Raw genomic sequence first — 25827 nt, 5'->3', positions numbered from 1 at the left:
TGAAACTTCTGACACACTACAACCTTTAACTTTCTGTACAAATCGTTTGCTTTATGTGTGTGTTTATCAATGTTATCATCATTATTCACTCACGTTCGGATACGCGGGGGTTTATAAATGAAACTTCGGCTTCTGTCATTTCCCTATCATTAACAAAAGGAAGACATTCGTTCGATAACTCGTACAGCAACACTCCTAGAGACCAGACATTTGCTGGGACGGCGTGGAATCGAGGTTCTGTAAAGACTTCAGGTGGGGTGTATCCCCAAATTCCTGTAAGAAAGACATTTGCACATTGTTGAGCTTTTTTTTTTAAAGCATCATCAAATAATTAGTAAGTCACTACCTTCAGGTTTCCAATCTCCCAAAATGCTCACCCTTGTATGCGTTGCTCTCGCAGCCTTCACTACTAACTAGCTGACCGCAGCCAAAATCTATCAGCTTGAGTCTTAGCGTGTCTTTCTGTATCAGGAAATTCTTCGGATGAATGTCACTATGGAAAACACCATGATGGATGCAGTGTTGCACTGCCCGCACAGCCTGTCTCATGACGAACCATGACAAAATTTCATTCGGAGCTTGACTAGTGATCACGTCATACAAGGTCCTGTAGGCCTCCGGATACTCCATAACCAGAGTGAATGATCTAGGATGTTCAAACCACTCATGCAGTTGTATGACATAGTGGCTTATGGGTTCTCGCTTCATCAGCAACAGCAGCGCCACTTCTGTAACGAGAGGTTCGGGCTTCCCAGGCTAGAGAGAAGAAGCAGACAGAAGGTTAGCTGGGTAAAAATCTGAAGAAAACATCATTTTGAAATGTACTATTCTTTGATCTTTTTAGATGCGTTCAAAGGAGCCTTTTCAGCTCAAAGTTATTTGGTGCCTCTAGGCTTATTTGTTGATCACATTTATACCTAATGCTTCCTACAGGTGTATTAACTACAGTAATTGCACTTAAACAACTCAATACACATTCAGGTTTTGGCCAACTTACAATATTAAGATAACGATCGTTGTTAATCTTGCGTATCCGCTTGATGGCAACCTGCAAAAAAAAAAAAAAACAGTTTCAATAACAGTAACAGTATTCAAGCACCTGGCCTTGTATTAAGTATTAAACCATTTGTAAATTGTTTTAAATGTGTTTTGATGCATGCAAGAGCAAAATGTTTGTACAATTCAGTAAGATTGACCTTTTTGCCATCAAAGTTGCGTGTTCCCAGGAACACTCTGCCATATCCTCCGGATCCAATTAACTTTTCGACGTTATAGAGAGACTTAAAGGACTCTGAAAAACAAACAGAAAAACATGAGACAATTATTAGCTTGCTAGATCCATTGTTTTTTTTTTTAAATATCAGTGCTGGTCGAGCAACAGTAAATGTGATCGGACGTGTTAAAAACTTGACTCAGTTATGCATGAAATAGCAAAATCTCTATCTGTAGACTTTGCACTGCCCAGCATTATTTCAGTCTCACCTGTTGAGCTCTTGTTCACGGGAGAAGCCTCCACGGCACCCTGAGCAGTTCGGCCAGTTGATGTCTCTGTTGGCTCGACAGGAAATTGACCCGGCAGCGGAGGACACAGAAACCGTTCGAGGCTGTCGGACCAGGACAAACCCTTTTCGTTTGGGCTCTCCGATCCATCGCCACTCCAGCTCCCCTCGACGCTGTCCGAGCCTCGGCTGCACAGATTCAACGACTCTCTACTTCCTCTCTCGACATGGGCCTCAGGGAGGGAACAAGCTGAGGATGACGTGATGCCCGGAGAGGAATCTGTGGAAACAGTTCTCCGGGATCCGGAGCGGCCTGAGAATGGAACATTTCAGACATCAAAAACTGTTTTTGTTTTATTTATTTTTTTATAATATTAATTATCAATGTCAGTGGTCACATCAAATTGTTACTTTGGTTTCACTTTATTTTGGTCCCTTTAAGACATTCTATAAGTCTATAAGTAACATTGCACCTACATGTCTACTAACTCTCATTAAAGTATTAGTAGAGTATTAGTAGACTGGTAGGGTTAGAATAAGTTGACATGTAGTTGAAAAGTTACTTATTGTCAGTAAAGTGTCTGTTGCTAGATCCATTGTTTTATTTTAAAAATGTCAGCGCTGGTCGAGAAAATAATATTATAATGGGGAAAATAATTTTAATATTCTGTAAAAACAAGCCTTATTTTGAGTGGAAATCAAGATAATACTGTTTAAAATAATTATGGAGAAATAATGATTTACCATTATTTGGCTTGACGCCGGAGTGATCTGGAGCAGGTGGTGATGATGGTCCAGGAACAGGATCTGCTGGAGGAATAAAAGGCTCCACAACAGTCACAGCACTACTGGAAGAGCTGCTGAAAACAGCCTTCATATCCTTCCAGAGCTTATGGAAACGACGTTTTGGAGCTTTTTCTGAAATGAAGAAAAAACAAATGAAAACAACTATTAGACCCATCTCTGACGTCAAATTAAGCAATGATATAATGATATAATATCATAATAATCATGAATTAAGCAATCATATAATGACATTTTGCTCCTATAGTGTGTGGTGTGCCATGATGTGACAAAGACAGCACACCACACACGAACAGATTTTCAACCAGAGTCTCGACTGTGAACACAGGAAATCTCACAAAATCTCGCGAGACTTCAGAATAAGCATGGCGGATGAAATGCAGGAAGAAATTGCGATGATAATGTTTGGAATGATTTTCACAGAAAATTCACATGAATAAAAAACATTGTACCCACCATTATATATAACCTTTTATACAGACATATATTCATTCTTTATTGTCTTTATTTATTCTATATTGGATTTATTGTCTCTTTGTAAAAAAGTTATTTAATCCCTCTATAGAACCTCACTGAACCCTTAACACTCAGCTTCCTGCAAGTGTGTGTGTGTGAGAATGACCGTATCTTCCATCCTCTCGCTTTCTGATTGGATATTGTTTTGTTTCACGTGATAATCTCCAGAACGTGCGCGCGTTTGTCCTCGGAGTTCCCCCCACACATCAGGATTTCTGATCGTAAATATTAAACATGTTGAATATTTACAATTCGCGACCGGGGCGGCTCCGACGTTCTTCCGAGCAGGTTCGGACACTCTTAACACACCTCACACCAAGGGAAAATCTGATAAGATAATCTGTTGAACCATCAAGATAATCGGGACATAGCTAGGATTGTCGGAAGCGGGAAAATCGGCCCAAAATCAGCCCGATTCTCCTACCACTGCTATGCTGATGACACACAGCTCTTCCTCTCATTTCAACCAGATGATCCCACAGTAGCTGCACGGATCTCAAGCTGTCTGGCGGACATCTCGACATGGATAAAGGAACATCACCTGCAGCTCAACCTGGCAAAGACTGAGCTTCTCGTCCTCCCTGCCAATCCATCTCTGCAACACGACTTCACTATCCAGCTAGTTTCATCATCAATCACCCCATCAAGGTCGGTCAGAAATCTTGGAGTAATACTGGATGACCAGCTGACCTTTACAGATCACATTTCAAAGACAGCTCAATCATGCAGGTTTGCACTGCACAACATCAGGAAGATCAGGCCTTTCCTAACTGAGCATGCAACACAACTTCTCATCCAGGCCCTGGTCATCTCTAGGCTTGACTACTGCAATGCTCTTCTGGCTGAACTTCCATCATGTGTAACTAAACCTCGACAATTGATTCAGAATGCTGCAGCTCGTCTTGTTTTCAACGAGCCCAAGAGGGCCCACGTCACTCCTCTGTTGATCTCTCTGCACTGGCTACCTCTCGCTGCTCGCATCAACTTCAAGGCATTGACGCTTGCTTACAGATCTATCACAGGCTCAGCTCCCTCCTACTTTCACTCACTGCTACGAGTCTACATCCCTACCAGAAGCCTACGATCAGTCAACGAGCGACGTCTCGTGGTTCCATCACAGAGAGCCACAAAATCACTCTCCAGAACATTCTCATTCACAGTTCCATGCTTTTTCCTTTAAATCCTCGCTTATCGGGTTTATTCTACTCTGAACAATTCCTGCACTTAGTATTTTGAGCACTTCTTGCGTTGTTTTTGCCTCTTCACGATGACTCGCTTACAGTAATTTAGTCCTAATTTGTAAGTCGCTTTGGACAAAAGTGTCTGCTAAATGACTAAATGTACATGTCTACTAACTCTCATTAAAGTATTAGTAGAGTATTAGTAGACTGGTAGGGTTAGAATAAATTGACAAGTTACTTATTGTCAGTAGAGTTTCTGTTGGTGGAGCATCACAATAAAGAGTTTGCAGATATTAAGCAGAGAGTCTACTGATATACTCTAATGAGAGTTAGTCGACATTTAGTTGCAAAGTTACTTATAGTCGACAGAATGTTCAAAAGGGACCATCAAAATAAAGTGTTACCGTACTTTAGTTGGTTTAGTTGACAAATCAGCCATTGAAAATAGAAATAGAATACTTTTTGAGTATCTGTACTTTACTTGAGTACTATTTTTTCTGGAAACATTTTACTTTAACTTCACTACATTTGAAAGACAAGTATCGTACTTTTTACTCCACTACATTTCTGTCAAGGTCCTTGAGTAGAAAGTAGTTGGATTCTGACATCAATCTGATTTTCATTTTCAATGTTGGGTTTGGTCTTCTAAACGCTCATTTTGTCATTGTTTTGGAGCACACTAGCTTATAAAAGTGGCTGACATATTCATCCTAAAAGCCAAAAATCTTTAAATAGGGCACTATTTGAGGGAACAGCCCGAAACTATTGTGGACGTTATTGAGAGCACTTATTCAATCTCACATTCAATCCCACTACAGGAACTGTGTTCTAGAAATAAATTTCATATTTATATGAGGGTGGGTAGGTAGGCAGGCATAGATTCAGAGGCATAAGGTACTGTAAGTATTACAAACAATAATAAAACAATGCATTGACATTTACTTTTTACTTTTTGATACTTAAGTACTTTTAAAAACAAGTACTTCTGTACTTTTACTTAAGTAAAAATCAGTCTTTTCAACTTTTACTTGTAACTGAGTAATATTTGACCAGTAGTATCTGTAACTTACTCTCACTCAAGTAAGGAAATTGTGTAACTTACTTTGTCCATCTCTGGGCAGCGGATCCTGATCACGGTCATCAGAACCGGGTCTCCAAACCTCCTGACCAGCCGTCTGACAGAAAGCAGCTCTCCTGGATCTGGAGTGATCTTAGGATGGAATATTTAACATATCACATACACATAGTTAGTAATATTTTAATAATAATAACCAATAATCAATGTCTGTGGTCAATTACAATTTTTTTGACAATTATTAAATGAGACAATTATTAGTTTGCTAGACATGTTAAAAACTTGACTCAGTTATGCATGAAATAGCAAAATCTCTATCTGTAGACTTTGCACTGCCCAACCTTATTTCAGTCTCACCTGTTGAGCTCTTGCTCACGGGAGAAGCCTCCACGGCACCCTGAGCAGTTCGGCCAGTTGATGTCTCTGTTGGCTCGACAGGAACTTGACCCGGCAGCGGAGGACACAGAAACCATTCGAGGCTGTCATACCTGGACAAACCCTGTTGGCCTGAGGATGGAACAGTTCAGACATCAAAAACTGTTTTTTTGTTTTGTTTGTTTTTTTATAATATGTGACCCTGGACCACAAAACCAGTCACATGGGTCAATTTCTGAAATTGAGATTTATATATTATCTGAAAGCTGTATAAATAAGCTTTCCATTGATGTATGGTTTGTTAGGATAGGACAATATTTGGCAGAGATACAACTACTTGAAAATCTGGAATCTGAAGGTGCAAAAAAAATTTAACATTGAGAAAATCGCCTTTAAAGTTCTACACTTATGTTGGCGATTGTGCTGCATTCACTCACTAAAATAAATGTTTTATATATTTACGGTAGGAAATTTACTAAATATCTTCATGGAACATGATCTTTACTTAATATCCTAATGATTTTTGGCATAAAAGAAAAATCGATAATTTTGACCCATATAATGTATTATTGGCTGTTGCCACAAATATACCCGTGCGACATGTGACTGGTTTTGTGATCCAGGGTCACATATTAATTATCAATGTTAGCGGTCACATCACATTGTTACTTTGGTTTCACTTTATTTTGGTCCCTTTAAGACATTCTATAAGTATGGAAGTAAAATAATGCCAAATGTTCTTGAAACAAAAAAGCCTGTTGAATTGCACTACTTGTAAAAATATGCATTGCATTAACCATGCAAGCATTTAATGCATTGTATTTTTAGGGCTTGCATTTTTACGATCTGAAATTCAGCATGGCTGAATATTTAAGCTGTGAATATTTCAATTCAAAACATTTCAAACACATTTTCATTATTAAAAATTCAATAATCCATATTCACCTTTCATATTTCACTTCCAAAATATTCAAAATGTTTCAAAATACAACCTAAAATATTCAACAGGCAATTTCCGGTCCATTTTATTTCGCTTTGCAAATTCGCTTCCACAAATTCAGTGGTTCAAATTCGACAGAAAATACTACGTTGACATCCAGGAACTGCAGGAAAAGCAGTAGATTACCGAGCATACTCTCCATCTGCTGTTAGTCAATATCACCAGCAGGTGGTGCAAAAGCGCGTGTTGTTGACGAAGACCAGCAACAGTTAGAGCAAGCCATTCATACTAAGTACTAAGTAGTCACACATACATGTATACTGCTGAATGCTCCAACTATATGAAATGCACAACGTCACATCTAAAGTCGCTCACGCACACACACACACACACGCAAACTCTACACACACGAGATGCGCGGAACTCTCCGCACACATACTCATCTGAGACGCGAGCACACACACACACACAAACTCTCCGCGCACATACTCATCTGAGACGCGAGCACACACACACACACACACACACAAACTCGCGCACATACTCATCTGAGACGCGAGCACACACACACAAACTTGCGCACATACTCATCTGAGACGCGAGCACGCACACACAAACTCTCCGCGCACACACTCATATAGACGGCGCCTCATAAATAGATCGATCTCTGCAACGTATTGAAGCGCGCGTCCGAGTGAAGAAAGTGCGGTGTGCGCGTGCCACAAGAGAAAACACTGTATCCGCGCCACTGATCGCAGCGGCAACGAGCACTTTGATCACTTGATTTAAAAAACACAGTTCAGCGCTAGATCGTCTCTTATTTAACAAACAAACTAAATGAATGCTCTGCTGGTTAACTGGAGATGTTTTGTTATTGGATCATTCGTGCCGCGAGATGTTTTATAGGGGTCGGTGAAAAAAGTCAGGCACCGAAATCAGGCACCGAAAGTTTCGTTCTTATTCGGTCTCGATACTACCGTTTACGTCGGAACCGGTTCCCTATTGGAACCGGGTTTCGGTACCCAACCCTAATTAAAATGCAAGCATGGTTAATGCAATGCCTATTTTTTTCAAGCAGTGCAATTCAACAGGCTTTTTTGTTTCAAAAACATTTGGCACTATTTTACTTCCATATATAAGTCTATAAGTAACATTGCACTTACAGGTCTACTAACTCTCATTAAAGTATTAGTAGAGTATTAGTAGACTGGTAGGGTTAGAATAAGTTGACATGTAGTTGAAAAGTTACTTATTGTCAGTAGTGTGTCTGTTGCTAGATCCATTGTTTTATTTAAAAAATGTCAGCGCTGGTCGAGAAAATAATATTATAATGGGGGAAATCATTTTAATATTCTGTAAAAACAAGCCTTATTTTGAGTGGAAAACAAGATAATACTGTTTAAAATAATTATGGAGAAATAATGATTTACCATTATTTGGCTTGACGCCGGAGTGATCTGGAGCAGGTGGTGATGATGGTCCAGGAACAGGATCTGCTGGAGGAATAAAAGGCTCCACAACAGTCACAGCACTACTGGAAGATCTGCTGAAAACAGCCTTCATATCCTTCCAGAGCTTATGGAAACGACGTTTTGGAGCTTTTTCTGAAATGAAGAAAAAACAAATGAAAACAACTATTAGACCCATCTCTGACGTCAAATTAAGCAATCATATAATGATATAACTTACATTTTACTATTAAAATCTTAATAGTGTAACAGAGTCTCTGCTTAATATCTGCAAACTCTTTATTGTGATGCCCCTCTTAGAATAAGTTGACATGTAGTTGAAAAGTTACTTATAGTCAGTAGTGTGTCTGTTGCTAGAGCCATTGTTTTATTTTAAAAATGTCAGCGCTGGTCGAGAAAATAATTTTATAATGGGGGAAATAATTTTAATATTCTGTAAAAACAAGCCTTATTTTGAGTGGAAATCAAGATAATACTGTTTAAAATAATGATGGAGAAATAATGATTTACCATTATTTGGCTTGACGCCGGAGTGATCTGGAGCAGGTGGTGATGATGGTCCAGGAATAAAAGGCTCCACAACAGTCACAGCACTACTGGAAGAGCTGCTGAAAACAGCCTTCCAGAGCTTATGCAAACGACGTTTTGGAGCTTTTTCTGAAATGAAGAAAAAACAAATGAAAACAACTATTAGACCCATCTCTGACTTCAAATTAAGCAATGATATAATGACATAATATCATAATAATCATGAATTAAGCAATCATATAATGACATTTTGCTCCTATAGTGTGTGGTGTGCCATGATGTGACAAAGACAGCACACCACACACGAACAGATTTTCAACCAGAGTCTCGACTGTGAACACAGGAAATCTCACAAAATCTCGCGAGACTTCAGAATAAGCATGGCGGATGAAATGCAGGAAGAAATTGCGATGATAATGTTTGGAATGATTTTCACAGAAAATTCACATGAATAAAAAACATTGTACCCACCATTATATATAACCTTTTATACAGAAATATATTCATTCTTTATTGTCTTTATTTATTCTTTATTGGATTTATTGTCACTTTGGAAAAAGTTATTTAATCCCTCTGTAGAACCTCACTGAACCCTTAACACTCAGCTTCCTGCAAGTGTGTGTGTGTGAGAATGACCGTATCTTCCATCCTCTCGCTTTCTGATTGGATATTGTTTTGTTTCACGTGATAATCTCCAGAACGTGCGCGCGTTTGTCCTCGGAGTTCCCCCCACACATCAGGATTTCTGATCGTAAATATTAAACATGTTGAATATTTACAATTCGCGACCGGGGCGGCTCCGACGTTCTTCCGAGCAGGTTCGGACACTCTTAACACACCTCACACCAAGGGAAAATCTGATAAGATAATCTGTTGAACCATCAAGATAATCGGGACATAGCTAGGATTGTCGGAAGCGGGAAAATCGGCCCAAAATCAGCCCGATTCTCCTACCACTGCTATGCTGATGACACACAGCTCTTCCTCTCATTTCAACCAGATGATCCCACAGTAGCTGCACGGATCTCAAGCTGTCTGGCGGACATCTCGACATGGATGAAGGAACATCACCTGCAGCTCAACCTGGCAAAGACTGAGCTTCTCGTCCTCCCTGCCAATCCATCTCTGCAACACGACTTCACTATCCAGCTAGTTTCATCATCAATCACCCCATCAAGGTCGGTCAGAAATCTTGGAGTAATACTGGATGACCAGCTGACCTTTACAGATCACATTTCAAAGACAGCTCAATCATGCAGGTTTGCACTGCACAACATCAGGAAGATCAGGCCTTTCCTAACTGAGCATGCAACACAACTTCTCATCCAGGCCCTGGTCATCTCTAGGCTTGACTACTGCAATGCTCTTCTGACTGAACTTCCATCATGTGCAACTAAACCTCTACAATTGATTCAGAATGCTGCAGCTCGTCTTGTTTTCAACGAGCCCAAGAGGGCCCACGTCACTCCTCTGTTGATCTCTCTGCACTGGCTACCTCTCGCTGCTCGCATCAAGTTCAAGGCATTGACGCTTGCTTACAGATCTATCACAGGCTCAGCTCCCTCCTACTTTCACTCACTGCTACGAGTCTACATCCCTACCAGAAGCCTACGATCGGTCAACGAGCGACGTCTCGTGGTTCCATCACAGAGAGCCACAAAATCACTCTCCAGAACATTCTCATTCACAGTTCCATGCTTTTTCCTTTAAATCCTCGCTTATCGGGTTTATTCTACTCTGAACAATTCCTGCACTTAGTATTTTGAGCACTTCTTGCGTTGTTTTTGCCTCTTCACGATGACTCGCTTACAGTAATTTAGTCCTAATTTGTAAGTCGCTTTGGACAAAAGTGTCTGCTAAATGACTAAATGTACATGTACTTGTACTTTACTTGAGGACTATTTTTTCTGGAAACATTTTACTTTAACTTCACTACATTTGAAAGACAAGTATCGTACTTTTTACTCCACTACATTTCTGTCAAAGTCCTTGAGTAGAAAGTAACGTTAGTTGGATTCTGACATCAATCTGATTTTCATTTTCAATGTTGGGTTTGGTCTTCTAAACGCTCATTTTGTCATTGTTTTGGAGCACACTAGCTTATAACAGTGGCTGACATATTCATCCTAAAAGCCAAAAATCTTTAAATAGGGCACTATTTGAGGGAACCGCCCGAAACTATTGTGGACGTTATTGAGAGCACTTATTCAATCTCACATTCAATCCCACTACAGGAACTGTGTTCTAGAAATAAATTTCATATTGATATGAGGGTGGGTAGGTAGGCAGGCATAGATTCAGAGGCATAAGGTACTGTAAGTATTACAAACAATAATAAAACAATGCATTGACATTTACTTGGATGGAATGTAATATTTCACATATCACATAACGTTAGTTTAATAATAATAATCAATAATCAATGTCTGTAGTCAATTACAGATTTTTACTTCAGTTAAGTTACTCAAATTCAATTCAAGTTTATTTCACATGCATCAAATAAATGGGATCAAATGGGATCAGTCAGTCATTGTACAACACACCATAAATCATAAATGAAAAATTAAAGCACTCACTTCCTCTTTCACCCATCATGTGATTGCGAGCTATGGATATCCTCCTCCAAACTGTAATAAAATAATACAAAATACAACACAATAGAAATCTCCTCAGAAATACTCACCTGAAAAAAATATCAAACAAACTCCTTTTAAAATAAGAAAAGAACAATCAAATAAAGGATTCTCAGAAATGATACGACGCTTTCAAAAATGTAACTCTATATAAAGGATATATCCTCCGATGTCCTTCTAGAATAAGTCTCCTCTCAGAAATATAGAAAACAGCTTCAAAGTCTCAAGTTTCGCACAATTCTGAATTCAAAACACAAGTCGCTATAGCAACTAAAATTCGAATCACGCATGCACGCGCACATCGACTCTGATACTTAATGTTGACGTTTTCTTTAATTTGATATTCATTCTTTCAGACCAGTTTTATTATTAAAACCCGTGGAAAATGTGTGCAAAAAGGCACAAGGGAGAATAAATCGGACATCATATAAATTAATTAAATTGGCCCTTTTCCGCATTTATAACCATCAAGGCCAATCAGCTTTCAGTATCACTAATGCGTCATCCAACCGGTTAGTAGTAGTGGTGAAGAAATCCAAATTATTGTTGAATTCTCTATTAAAATTGTTCACAATTGCTACCCAGTTAAATATAAAAATGCTAAATTTGCTCTGCAAGTGAACGTCGTATTGTGGTGCCATCTTATTTTTTTATAATATGCATTATCAATCTCAGTGGTCTGGTCCAGAGCTGTATGAGTGTATGAGATTGTGTGGCGGTTTTTGCACGCGCTGCTCTATATTCAGCGCGCGCTGCTAGCCTGGTTCCGAGTCCACATCTGGAGATGGAAACGGGCTGTGGTGGGGTTATTACTGCCCCTTGCCCTCGGCTTTCATAATCAGAGAAAGGCTGGAGCAATTGGCTAACGGTCTAGCCGCCGGGTTCGCTGGGGAGTCGAAGGCAGGACGTTAGAAAAGCTGCCCATTCACGTGGGGTTATTGATCACTGAGGAGGAGATCCACTATACTGACATTGCCAATCTAGTGGTCTGGTGCATGGCAGTGGGCATCTCATATGTCAGTGTGTATGATAATCAAGGTAAGACTCTCATCGAGGTTTGCATTGAATAAAGGGAAGTGAATTGCTGTCACATGCATCCAGTCACCTGCTGTTTCTTCAACACTCATGATGATGACTTGAGCAAAGACTTCAATTGACACATTTAACGTATTAGTGATGAACTTTGTGTTCAGATATTATTGCATTATTGCAAAAGTTTCACTTTTTATGCCTTATGTTGAAGTCAAATAAATAGTATGGTTATTGTTGAATGGTTTCGTTTTTATGACATGCTTAAACTAAAAAATAGACTTTATAATGCCATTATTTGCGTTAATAAGTTTCTTTGAATCCTTTTAGGAGGTTTTGAATTAATGCATATTACTCAACTTTTATTCTCATCTTTACAAAGTTACAATGTGTCTGGTCTATTTCAAATCATTCTCTTTCAGCTCAGTATTTCTCAATGAAGCTAGGGGAGTATGTGATATGATTTATTTCTTATGACCAGGCTGAGACATATTTTATGACTGCTAAAAGTGTGGCAAGGGTGAACCGAGATCTGCATCACATTGTTAATAATGATTCTCAATTTAAAGGTCATAATTACCTTCTTGTTCATTTATGCCACCGTGGACCAAGAAACCAAGTAGCCAGTGTTTCTCAACTAGTTTTGCTTCAAGATCTTTTCTCCCCCTTTTAAAATGTAAAAAAAAAAAAAAAAAAATGTTCATTTGAATGTTCTTTAATATTTTCTTTAATTTCAGTTTATTATTTTGCTTGGTTTATTCTCTGTCAGAACATACCTGCGTCCCACCAGTTGAAAGCCACTGATCTAAACTCCATTGTCAGTAGTGATTCATTTAAAAGACCAGCAAATTTAATTCACCCATGTAATGTTCCTCAATTGTCGAGTCTAAATTCATCTTCTGAAAGTGTGATGTTGCTGACAATATATTTAGTGTGACTCCAGCATCTGTTATATCAGTGACTTCCCAGCATGTTTTTTTTTATAGTAGTTTCTAACTCTCATGGATGAAGAACATGGAGAGTTTCTCTCTGAAACTGTATTGTTTATGGGACTGGGATATCTTTAGGTCATCATCTCTTTGTCACCCTTGTTTCATAGGTGTCTTCAAGAGGAATAACTCCAGACTCATGGAGGAGATCCTGAAAAAGCAGCAGGAGCTTTTGGGAATGGACAGCTCCAAATACTCAGTGGAGTTTTTGAAGAACGCTACAGATAAACAAGAGCATTAAGGTGAGGTTCAAAATCTGAGAAAATTACTGTTGCTTTTTTTTTTAAAACACACACTGTGGGTGGACGCCAGTACAAACCGGTTGGATCAGAAGATTTCGTCTAGGATGACTGCCGGTTTTGTTCCTTTATGTTCCTCTGTGACATCATGTGAATGATAATGATTAGTTGTGTTATCTGTATTCATGCCTTGGGTTAGGAAACACAGCAGGTTAATTCACCACAGGCTTTGTGGAAAAATCCAGACACTTTTATGCAGTTTTTATCCAGAAAGATTTATTGTTGCCAAACTCTGTAGGTCAGGAAATTAGTTTTACTTTTCCAAATGTGCTTTAAGCAAGTCATCTTTTGAAGACTATGGAACCGTGAGCGAGACGGGGATACATGGGAAAACCCACTTTGCTTATTGTTTCACACCTAGGCAATATATATTTTTTGGAGCTCAACTATAAGGACTTTTTTTCTGCAGATCCAGTAGGACTAGTAGTTCAGATTTTGCCTTGAAAACATGTTTATACCGTTCAAAAGTTTGGGTCAGTACGATTTATTAAATTTTATTTTTAGAAAGAAATGAATACTTCTAATTCAGCTAGGATGTATTAAATTGATCAAACCTGACTACGTTATTACAGCTACCTTATTTTGTAAAAAAAAAAAAAAGAAGCTTTTCTTTTAAACTTTATATTCATCAAAAAATCCTGAATATTTAGCAGCACAACTGTGTTAAGCATTGATCATAATAATAAATGTTTCTTGAGTGCCAAATCAGCATATTACAGGGGTCGGCAACCTTTTTGTCATCAAGTGGCATTTTTAAATTTCCGAGTTCATCACTGTGCCACAACACACACATAGCCTATATATATATACACACACACACACTCATATAAATACACAAACATTTTACATTTTCATAATGGCTTACACAAATATTACATACATTTAAATATTTCTCTTGAAATTTGTTTTAGATTTAGATAGACAATTTAATAGTATTTATAACTCCTAACTAGAGATGCACCGATTACAATTTTCTAGGCCGATTTTTCATTGAGTTTGACCTGCCGATACCGATTTTAGCCGATTCCGATTTCATTTTTTCTAACCACTTTACAGCACACACAAATAATTCTTTTCTATATATATTTTTTTATAAAATACCATATCCTTTTAGCCAAACTGAATAATAAAAACAAGTTTAAATGGGTACATTTTATATAGATATTTTTGAGTCTTCATTTTTTTTTCTGACATAACCTAATCCAGTTCTTGTTAAAACACACTTAGACATGCACATTCTGTGCATTTTGGGCACTTTTGTTTGAAATCATATTTATTTTGTCCATCAAAAGTGTGCTTTCACTTTAAATTGACTGTGACCAGCGCAGACAAAATAGACTCGGCGGCGAAACCCTCCGCTTCACTGCTGCTCACGCGACGCTCACGCGCTGCCCCTGCTGCCGGTGTGAATGCACTCATTGTTTAACATGCACGGCGAAAAAAATATGCGTGAAACAGCCGTAATTCACGAGGTTTCCCTACATGTGCGTTCCATGTGCACGTGTGATGCTGATGTTACGCGATGTTAATCATGGGGAGCCCGAGTGCATTTGACCGGCATAAAATCGGAATATGTCAGAATGACCGGCCGGTCATGGCCGATCACGTGAAAATTGGCCAATTCTGGTCACCAGCGGATCAATCGGTGCATCTCTACTCCTAACTTAATAAAATACGCTTTTTTTACTATGAGGAATTATTACATTAAAACGTAGATCTGTGTGCAGGTAGACTACTTTATCTGAATGAAATACATACACTTCTCTCGCATTTGCTTGCGTGCCAGCAATTAACCCTCCCAGTGTTGGCACGCTTGCCTTAGGTTGCCGACCCCTGGCATATTAGAATGATTTCTAAAGGATCGTGTGACATTGAAGACTGGACTGAGTGATGGGAGTAATGGCTGCTGGTAGTTCAGCTTTGCCATCACAGAAAAAAATATATAGAGATTGGGATCGTGACGTCAGCCGATCACAGTAACGGAAGGCATTGTGGGATTTTAGGACACGGAGGTTACGGGAGAAACGTAGAGTAGCAGCGTAGTATTAGTATTTGCGGTAGATGGTGGTATATTTTATAAGTAATTCAATTTAGAAACACAACAAAATGATGAACGCATGCTGCATTATAAATTGTCACAATCGTTCTCATGATCTGCGTGGAAAACGTTTTTTCAGCTTTCCCGCTTGGAAACAAAGCAGTGGAACTCAAGTCGCAGAGTTAACAAAGAGGCGTCGCATGGCATGGGTAGCAGCTGTAAGACGGACAAACATCACTTTCAGCAACATTTCCCGACACATGTTTGTGTGTTCACGGCATTTTCACACAGGTAAGTTATCATTACAACACCTTTAATTGTTATGTGGTTACCGCTAGCTGCCCATACAAACTTAATTTTGTAGCTAACGTTATGCAGCCAGCACTCGGTTGTGCAAAGTTAGCTAGTTAAACTAGTTGCAACCCAACAACCGTACAAGGTAGGGCTGTAACTAGTTTAGCTTAGTTGAGTTTAATTTGATAGTTATGCAGCCAGCTAACTTAGTTGTGCAAATTTAGATAACAGTAACGTTAGTTAAAAGTAGTTACAACACAACAACCGTAACATTAACTTCAATTATGAAAGAGTAGTAACTAGCTAACTTTGCAAAACTAAGTTAGCTGGCTGCATAGATATAAAATTAAGCTATAAAGGAAGGAATCTCTATAACGTCTGTTCTGACCGTCTGTGGCAGGCAAGGAAGAAGCTGCTGCAGCACGCCCATCAAAACATGGAAGCCTAGTGTAGTACTTTATCTTCATATCATTATCTTTAAAGAAATGCTCATCCATCTTCTTTTGGGAGATCTCTTCCTTCAGTATCCTGTTCTCCTCCAGCAAGCGGTTAATTTCAGCACGCCTGTGGCTACAAAAACTGCATTCCTGCTGTTCTCTGTTGTTATCCTCCGGTGCAGTGTCATCCACTTGTGAACTCTGTGTAGCTTCATCTGGAGGTGCAGCATCATCCGCCTGAAAGTAAATATGTGTTGCACAGTAACAATGTAGTGCAAATATAACAGATAAAATAACTAATAGGCACTTATAACAGGACCTGCACTGTAACAATGTAGTGCAAATATAACAGGTAAAATAAATAATAGGCACTTATAACAGGACCTGCACTGTAACAATGTAGTGTAAATTCAACAGATAAAATAAATAATAGGCACTTATAACAGGACCTGCACTGTAACAATGTAGTGCAAATATAACAGGTAAAATAAATAATAGGCACTTATAACAGGACCTGCACTGTAACAATGTAGTGCAAATTCAACAGATAAAATAAATAATAGGCACTTATAACAGGACCTGCACTGTAACAATGTAGTGCAAATTCAACAGATAAAATAAATAATAGGCACTTATAACAGGACCTGCACTGTAACGATGTAGTGCAAATTCAACAGATAAAATAAATAATAGGCACTTATAACAGGACCTGCACTGTAACAATGTAGTGCAAATATAACAGGTAAAATAAATAATAGGCACTTATAACAGGACCTGCACTGTAACAATGTAGTGCAAATTCAACAGATAAAATAAATAATAGGCACTTATAACAGGACCTGCACTGTAACAATGTAGTGCAAATTCAACAGATAAAATAAATAATAGGCACTTATAACAGGACCTGCACTGTAACAATGTAGTGCAAATATAACAGGTAAAATAAATAATAGGCACTTATAACAGGACCTGCACTGTAACAATGTAGTGCAAATATAACAGGTAAAATAAATAATAGGCACTTATAACAGGACCTGCACTGTAACAATGTAGTGCAAATTCAACAGATAAAATAAATAATAGGCACTTATAACAGGACCTGCACTGTAACAATGTAGTGCAAATATAACAGGTAAAATAAATAATAGGCACTTATAACAGGACCTGCAGTGTAACAATGTAGTGCAAATTCAACAGATAAAATAACTAATAGGCACTTATAACAGGACCTGCACAGTAACAGTGTAGTGCAAATGAAGAGTTCAGATGCAAAAGCCTCTAAGTGCCATGTGAAATTTTCTTCTAGAATTATCATTTTTATCAAGCTTGTATATTTAAGTTCAGTAATTTCACTTAAATGGCAATGAAAATTACCTATGAATTGTCATTAAAGTGAAATTACTGAACTAAATAAAATAAATAATAGACACTTATATCAGGACCTGCAGTGTAACAATGTAGTGCAAATTCAACAGGTAAAAAGTCAACTTCAAGAACTGACAACATGTCATAATAAAAAAGGCACTATGTACAAACTTTTCACAATCTATTGAACAAAGAAGTGTCTGTTCAGTATTCAATACTGGATATATAAATACCAAAACCTGCTTGTGCTCCACTGTTTCAGTTCTGTGTGCATGAGGCACAGAGCCACAGCTCACTAGCTGAAAGGGGCCTGACTGAGTCCGACACAGCTGAGGTGGAACCACTTTATTGCACAGTTTTCCTTGTCACAAGCCACCATGTCGTCCTGGTCTTCAGGGCCTCTGCAAACGCACCACAGTTGGTTTGTCTTCTGCAGTGTTTGTGTTCTTGGCCTTTTTGTGTGAGCTTGCTGTAACACGGTTAAAGGATGCGGAGTTGTGGAGGCTGCTCGGGTGTAGTGGCAAGACACAAGCTCAGGTAGAGAAACCTTGAGGAAAAACTCCTGTGTCTTTGTCAGAAGTGTTGTCCAGAACTCCACATCTGGTAAGATCCGAACCACAGCACAGTCTCGCTAGCCTGGTAATACCAAACTCTGCTACTTCGCTTTGCTTCGTACTAGACAGAGTCTGGAAGGGCATAATTGAAAAGCGTTTTCTTTCTCGCGGGGGGGGGGGGGGCGCTTGTCTGAAGTTTAAAATCATTGGTTACCCGTAAGCCAATCACATAACGTTTGGTTATGACGTGTGTTACTTTAAACACATGTATGATGCGAAAACAAAACCATCGAGCGAAATACCGGAGTGAACATGGCTGTGAACGACTTTTGCAGATTATGTCAAGTCAAGTCAAGTCAAGTCAAGTTTATTTGTATAGCGCTTTTCACAATACAGATTGCATCAAAGCAGCTTCACAGTATTAAATTAAAATAATACAACAAAGTTTGTTTCAAGAGGAATTTATTGATTGATAAAATTAAATTAAATATCCCCAAAATATCCCCAACTGAGCAAGCCAAAGGCAACAGTGGCAAGGAACCGAAAAACTCCATCAAGTGACCTAATGGTCCTAAAACTCCATCAGGTGCCTTAATGGAGAAAAAAAAAACCTTGGGAGAACCCAGGCTCAGTCGGGGGCCAGTTCTCCTCTGGCATTGGATAGAGGCCGGATTGTAGTTTGAACTGTAGGATTATATGAATGCCTGGCTGAAGAGATGCGACTTTAATCTAGTTTTAAACTGGGAGAGCGAGTCTGAGCAACGAACAGTATCAGGAAGACTATTCCAGAGTTTTGGAGCCAAATGTGAAAATGCTCTCCCTCCTTTGGTGGTTCTGGATATCCTAGGTATGACCAAAAGCCTTGAATTTAGTGATCTCAAAGAGCGCGATGGATTATAGGGCGATAGAAGATCCGTTAAATAGACTGGAGCTAAGCCGTTTAGGGCTTTATAAGTCAGTAGCAATACCTTGTAATTAATACGGAACTTTATAGGTAACCAATGCAGTGATGATAAAATCGGTGTTATATGATCATATTTTCTTGATCTCGTAAGAACTCTAGCGGCGGCATTTTGGACTAACTGTAGCTTGTTTATTGAGGATGCAGGACATGTGAAGTAAATCTACGCATCCATGGTACAATCAGCGTCTACGTCACGGCTCTCAGCCCGCCCTCTGTTCGTTGATTGGCCGGCTGTTTTGAGGCCGGAGGAAAACTGGGAGATAGGTCGCTATCTCAGACTGAGTACAGAAGCGAACTGAAATTGAGCGGAAGTACAAAGTCTGACGTACAGTCTCGCTGCGTCCACACAACAAAGTCACAAAACCCTGACCCGGTGACAAAGATCTGAGTTTGTGCCTGGCTGTAGTTCTTGTGTGTCTTCAAGTTTAACTTCCCATCAGTTAGCTGAAGACAAAAGTTGCTGTCATCTGTACAGGCCTGCTGGATGGAGTTGTTTTGGTGCTTATATGTGCATTTGATTTCCAGACAGCCTTTCCCACAACATGTGCAGTGAATGAGCCCATCAGGTGATGCCCCAACCTCCGGAAATGATGGATTTATGATAAACCCACATTGCTCCACTTTCAGGTTATCGTGCTGGGAAGCTGTCAGTGTGACATAGGTCTGCCTTGCTTCTTCCTCGTGGTCTATCCCCCATCTGATGGCAGCTGTGGATGCTGTTTTTTTGGGGTAGCACACCCTCCTCACAGTTGACAAAGCTGGTCTGGCAACACTGGTGGACACAACGGCATGGATGTTGGAAGCTGTTATTCTTCCTGCTCTTGATGTGTACCAGGCAGGTAGGGGTGCAACGGATCAAAAAACTCACGGTTCGGATCGTTTCTCGGATCAGAGTCACGGATCGGATCATTTTTCGGATCAGCAAAATTTTATTTTATTTTTTTATTAACACTTTTAAATTGTTAAATTAAAATATATAAAATCAACTTAAAGTGCACAAGGCATAATATCTTCTTTTTAACATAATTAATGAAAAACAACTTAAAGTGCAACATAAAAAGGCATCTCCTTCCTTTAAACATGGACCAATGCTTTATGTGTTTCCACTGTCATATAGGGCTGTCAAAATTGCTCGTTCGAATATTCCCTCTAAAAAACACATATTCGAATTATTCGAACATCTGGTTGCGCATTTTGTCAATGACGCGCATTAGGCCTATGTCAATAACAGGACAAATTAATACAAAGAGACATAACTACTTGTGTAGTTCATTTAAGTTTAAACATATTTGACAACGTATTACCTTGCTCGCTCGCACTCGCAGGCACTCTTTCTCTCTCTCTCTCTCGCCGTCACCCATGCAGCGTTCACACCAAACGCGAATAGAGCGTCTGGCGCGAGTGATTTCAATGTGAAGTCAATGTAAAGACGCGTTTACGCACGTCTGGAGGTTTTGCGGCGCGAATGAGGCGTCACGCTCTCTGCGGTTCATAACGCTCGCCATGACCACGCTGTGTGTGGACTGAACATGCGCACAACTTTTTTTTCATCAATCAATCCGCGGATCACGTGAGTGCCGAACCGAAGATATTGATCCGAACGGATCACGGATCAATGATGATCCGTTGCACCACTACAGGCAGGGGATCGATGCTGCTGTCTTGTCTGAGCTTCCACCGCAACCACCTCTGCCTCTGTTACCGCTACCATGTGTGTGAGGCCCTCACAATGCTGCTGCAGGACAGACAGTTCACATCCATCCTTGCCCAGGTCACGAAGGTGCTGTAGGGACTTTAGGACTACACATGGCTTAACAGGGTCTGCATAATTTTGGTAGTAGCCCTCCATTCCAGAAAGGCAAACAGCCTTGCTGTGAGTATGCAAAATTACAAGTAGGGGCGACAAGTTCGAAAGTGTCGTTGTGTGTCCACACGGACTTGTGCAGCCAACACGAGTCCGTATCCCTGACATTGTGCTCTCTCCACTGCAATGTTGTTTTCGTCAACGATGACGATAACGAAATGATTTTGTTGACGCATCTTTTTTTTTATGACGATAACGCGACGATGACTAGCTAAAAATGGCTCTAAGGTGACTAAAACATGACGAGTCGTTTTCAAGTTTTCGTTGACGAGACGGAACGAAAATGATTATAAGTCTGACGTTCACAATGCATGTCATTTCTGGCTATTTTGCGTGAAATCTGTCTGTTTTGAGCTAAAAAAGTATCAGCATGCTGCCACTTCCTATCCTTGTTTTGGGTACGCCCACCACCCGGCTGCCGCCATGCCGCGCACCAGATTCCACACAACAACAACACACCTGCGGCTGCGGCAAGTCACTCGCCACACATCTTCTATATGGACAAAAGCGAAACGAACTGCGCGAGCGAGCGACAGTGCACGAGAGAGACCGAGTGTGTCCGAGCATTAGTTTAGTAGGCTAATTGGTACAAAGTAATATATAATTATTATATAACTTAGTTAGATTATAACAAATTATAACATAAATTATTATTTAACTAATTATATAATAAAGCCACAATTGCCAAAGTAAGAATGTTTTTATTCCTTGCTTTTTTGGAGTAAAACAGTGATTCCACTGTTACCACTTTATCTGTGTGTAATGTTGTAGTAGCTCAAATTGAATTGAGTTACAACACTCGAATTGCAACACTTGCTACAACCTGTCAAACCTAAGCCCATTTCCAATACTTTTTAACCTAAATTAATTTCTTAAAGACTACTTTTTTTTTTCTTTTTTTTTTACTAAAATTGACTAAAACTTGACTAAAACCTTTTTGTGTTTTCGTCGACTAAAACTTGACTAAAACTATGAAGTTTATAAGTGACTAAAATGTGACTAAAACTAAAAAGCATTTTCGTCCAAAAGACTAAGACTAAAACTAAAAGGGCTGCCAAAAACAACACTGCTCCACTGATGCACTTGTCGAGCACCCTTTCTTAGCTGCGCCAGAGGAGAAGTCAATCTTGTAGCCAACCTCTGCTTGGACCTTGTCCACACTACTCGGCATCATCCAGTAGGCTGGAACATCAGTGACTGTCTTGGTATCCCGTATCCGCACTGCTACTTCAATTTTAAACAGGAGGGCCCCAACATGTGTGCAAGACTCTGCTATGCCAGCCATGGATGCACACTCCACTTGCCCACTGGTATTGAGGATCACCCATGGCTTGAGTGGAGGTTCATTGAGGCGTTGAGAGTGTAAAACCTAAGACATAAATAACACTGATAAGCATAAAATGAATTATATATGTATATATATTCAAATAGCCTTCACTTCACATTTACACACCAGTGAAAATAGTTGTAAATTCATAGTCAAATCTCCAGTATATTTTTCGTAGACATGTACTTTTGATCTCTTTACTAGTTCTTTATTTATGTTTATGTGTACGATTAAGCACAAATATACCAAGGTAAATTCCTCGTTTGTGAAAATGTACCTGGAAATAAACCTGATTCTGATTTAGTACAGAAACTAGTCTAGAACAGTGCAGAAACAACAACAGCGTATCGCCTGGAAATTACATTTAATAAAAGTAAACAACTTAACCAAAATGTTTCCTAAGTAAAAAAATAAAATATATACGACGCAGAGTTTAACTTGCAGTGTTGTTGTTCAGTTTAGTATGGTGACAGAGAGGTGTGTCTGGTGCATGGTGATTACCTACCTTTGTGTGAACGACGATTTTCTGGTCGTTGAGTTTGTAAATCTCCAGGTCCTGAACCCAACCATTAGTAAAGTGGTGATGGGCCTCAAGAGATTTATAATTTCGGAACTGCTCAAATGTGTATGCGCTCACACCACAAACAAGGTAAGAAAACACGTCAGGAAATGTTGTTTGCGGTAGCTTGTTTAGATCAGTCGACCACTATTTGTGTTTGTACGGATCGAGCCCGTCAATTGCCTTTATTTTCTCCAAGTAGCGCTCCTTTGCTTCCTTGTTCAGCTTCTCTCGGTAGATAACCTTGAGCTTGATCTTCGCACGGTCCATGTGTGTTTGTTTACCTTTTTTCTTCTTCTCTATAGAACCTCATTTGGCAAACAAAGAATTACCGCCACCAACTGCCTCTTGGAGTTACAACAGCTGTGTCCTAAAAGATGGCCGCCGCTACCCAGAATGCACTGCGTCGTGACGTAGTTGCCCATTCTCTATAGAGAATGGCAACCGACGTCACTGCGACGTCATCGCGCAATGTATTGTCGGGAGTATCCGCCATATTGTGAGGCCACAAACACAAGCCGGCTGTAAGTAACACTATATAGAGCAACACACAATGTTGGTTGTATGAATTATTTATTTGAGTATGCTTAAAAATAGTTTAAAACCAGGTGGATTGTACAGAGACAACCTCCTACTGGATGCCAAGAAACGCTATGTTGAAAAAAATCTACTTTATTGGAAATGTCGATCCTTATGAAGTCCCAAAAGACCAGTGGATCCGCGACCCTGACGCCTTACCTCCCATCACATTTCCTGATATTTTTACTTGTATTGTTTGTGGTGTCAGTGCCTATACCGCAAAACAATTTCGCAATTAGAAGTCTCTGGAAGCCCACGTTCAGTTTACCAATGGAGCAGAGCAGTTGAGAGGCGCTTTAAGTGGGCTATTTAAAAAGTGTGAATTTATATGTTAGATTATGTTTTTAAAACATACGCGCAAAGTGTTACGTAATATTGTGTCCGCAGCTGCTAATTTAAATTTTTTTTAAACCCAGAGCTATGAGCGCAAGTCCACTGCCAGCGTTGTGTAAGGTTAGCACTAGGCAGTTTTTTTGTGTTCATTTCTATTTCCTGTCGCTGTGAAGCCTCTTTTATTGTATATGACACTTTAAACAGCCCAATAACCCTTTTCTTTAAAGGAGCCGTATGTAAGATTATGGCCAAAACTGGTACTGCAATCACTTTCAAATTACTGTAGAGCGGTGTATCCCCTCCCCCTCCCCCTGACTCGAGGTTGCCAGATAGGCTGCAGGATCCAGCAGGAACATAGGCTCATACGTAGCTGTGGTAACTAGAGCAGAGCTGGCAACCCCGATGCCGAAACACTACTGACTTCGTGATTGGTAGATAGGTGGAGGGTGGCGCTTCAGGCCAAAACACAACATGACAACATCAACATCAGTTGAGGGCTGCAACTTCACTTTTTAAATGACAATATCCTGGCCGGACTACTGTTGTCAGTGATATAAGTATTTGAAATGAACATGATTTCTTAATGCCTAGTGACATATCAGGGCCATTTTATGATTAATTGAAATACATTTCTTACATACACCTCCTTTAAACTAAAGGATTAATTTATGTCCCGTTGACCGGTCCATTGCATTACGAATAAAAGCAGAATCAAAGTAAAAAAATGTGATGTGAAGTCAGGTTTGAGTGTGTGCGCTGTTTGAACGAGTGTTCTCACTGATAGGCTGATAGTTGATGAGGAGAGCCTCTTCAAATGAATACACTTGTTTCCATCAGACTCGCTCCCATCAACTTTCAAAATATGTGGATCATCAGAAGAGTACATCACAGGAATTGAACTGAAACATCTACTGGAAAGCCACTAGCGTGCATCTGGCACATTTGAATTTAACAGTCCAGATATTTAGGCTACTGCATGTTTTTTTCCTTCTGAGAAATATTTACGTTCTTTTTTTTTCTAACAAAATATTCATCTCTAACACGTGTTCACGCAACAGTGTCTGCTCTTGCATCAACACAACAAGCATGTGTTGTGATGCTCTTCGTGTGTTGGAGATGAAAATTCTGTAAACTACAGTGATTAACCTCAATTTTATGAAGCAAAGTGCTTTGTTTGCACACAAAAAAAACATAATTTACCACTTTATGATGTTTTTTTGTGTGCAAACAAAGCACTTTGCTTCATAAAATTGAGGTTAATCACTGTAGTCACATGGGTTACTTTAATAATGTCTTTAGCTTTCTGGGCCTTGAACACGACTGTCGATGGAGGGACAGAAAGCTCTCAGATTTCATTAAAAATATCTTTTGTTGTTTGTGTTCTGAAGATGAATGAAAGTCTTATGGGCTTGGAACGACAAACATTTTTATTAAGCTCTTGAGTAATCTGTCTCTCTTTCTCTGTAGAGTCACATTCCTGGTTATGGAGATTGTACATGAGAAGATCCTGAATCAACCGGTTCTTCAAACATCATCAAGCATCATCTTCACGTCATGTTCTTTTGTAAATAAAATTGAGGATGGAATTATGGATGATTGTGAGGGTTTTTTAGAGACAAGCCGTGGAAAAAATACTGCGATTAGTAAAAACTGAGGTTTATTGACAGATTTGTCTTGTGTGATAGGATAGGACACATCATAGAATTGGTGTGAAGTCAGTAAGACTTTGAGCTTCAGTGAAATGGTTATTCCGTAACTGAATGGTATATTGTGGACACTGAACACCTGCGATCACGGACATGTATCTGAAGTTATAACAGTATGAATGTACATAACTTTTCCCCACATAAAGTAATCTTGTGGAGTAATGCTTATATTACAGTTAACTGGAAATATCTTTATTTACAGAGTTGGATGGATAAAATAAGTTACTTTCACTCTGACCTTTTAGATCAGTCAGCTCAGTTTCTTCTGAAAATGTTATGAATAAATGGTCATTTCCTATTAAATATTGAGAATACTATTCTGTGATAAAAGCCATTCCCGCAGGTTTATTGATGTTAATGAGAAGCCATATGTTGTCCCTTAACGTTTGTAGAATTGAACCTGTATACTTCATGTAAATGGAGTGGACATTAACAGTAAAAAGTTCACAAATAAATTGATCAGAAATCTA

The 25827-nt window shown here is 39.3% G+C and overlaps 1 protein-coding gene and 1 pseudogene across 3 annotated transcripts in view; one reads left to right on the top strand and one right to left on the bottom strand.

Moving 5' to 3' along the window:
* LOC309490808 (uncharacterized protein) overlaps positions 1 to 11659 on the bottom strand; it is a 17137-nt gene extending 5478 nt beyond the window's left edge. For both annotated transcript variants that reach the window (XR_014202834.1, XM_082160093.1), the window contains exons 1-11: positions 10964 to 11659; positions 8370 to 8516; positions 7821 to 7994; positions 5433 to 5582; positions 5103 to 5210; positions 2244 to 2417; positions 1483 to 1812; positions 1197 to 1291; positions 998 to 1048; positions 378 to 756; positions 94 to 273 (exon numbers count right to left, since the gene is read on the bottom strand). Coding sequence is in view for 1 of the 2 variants with exons in the window: in XM_082160093.1 (XP_082016219.1) it covers positions 94 to 273; positions 378 to 756; positions 998 to 1048; positions 1197 to 1291; positions 1483 to 1812; positions 2244 to 2417; positions 5103 to 5210; positions 5433 to 5582; positions 7821 to 7994; positions 8370 to 8516; positions 10964 to 10982 (1807 nt within the window). In the remaining variant the exon portion in view is untranslated. The remainder of the gene's footprint in view (positions 1 to 93; positions 274 to 377; positions 757 to 997; positions 1049 to 1196; positions 1292 to 1482; positions 1813 to 2243; positions 2418 to 5102; positions 5211 to 5432; positions 5583 to 7820; positions 7995 to 8369; positions 8517 to 10963) is intronic.
* Positions 11517 to 25827, top strand: LOC309490023 (dehydrodolichyl diphosphate synthase complex subunit nus1-like; annotated as a pseudogene). Its single transcript, XR_014211736.1, has 6 exons — positions 11517 to 11532; positions 11720 to 12058; positions 13149 to 13280; positions 15515 to 15666; positions 23045 to 23263; positions 25119 to 25827. The product of XR_014211736.1 is annotated as a dehydrodolichyl diphosphate synthase complex subunit nus1-like (transcript).

The sequence above is a fragment of the Leuciscus leuciscus genome (assembly GCF_965113295.1).
Source record: "Leuciscus leuciscus genome assembly, chromosome: 25".
In the NCBI taxonomy this organism is placed as follows: domain Eukaryota; kingdom Metazoa; phylum Chordata; class Actinopteri; order Cypriniformes; family Leuciscidae; genus Leuciscus; species Leuciscus leuciscus.
Note: the sequence above shows the minus strand (reverse complement) of the source record. Positions and strands in the feature narration are given on the sequence as shown.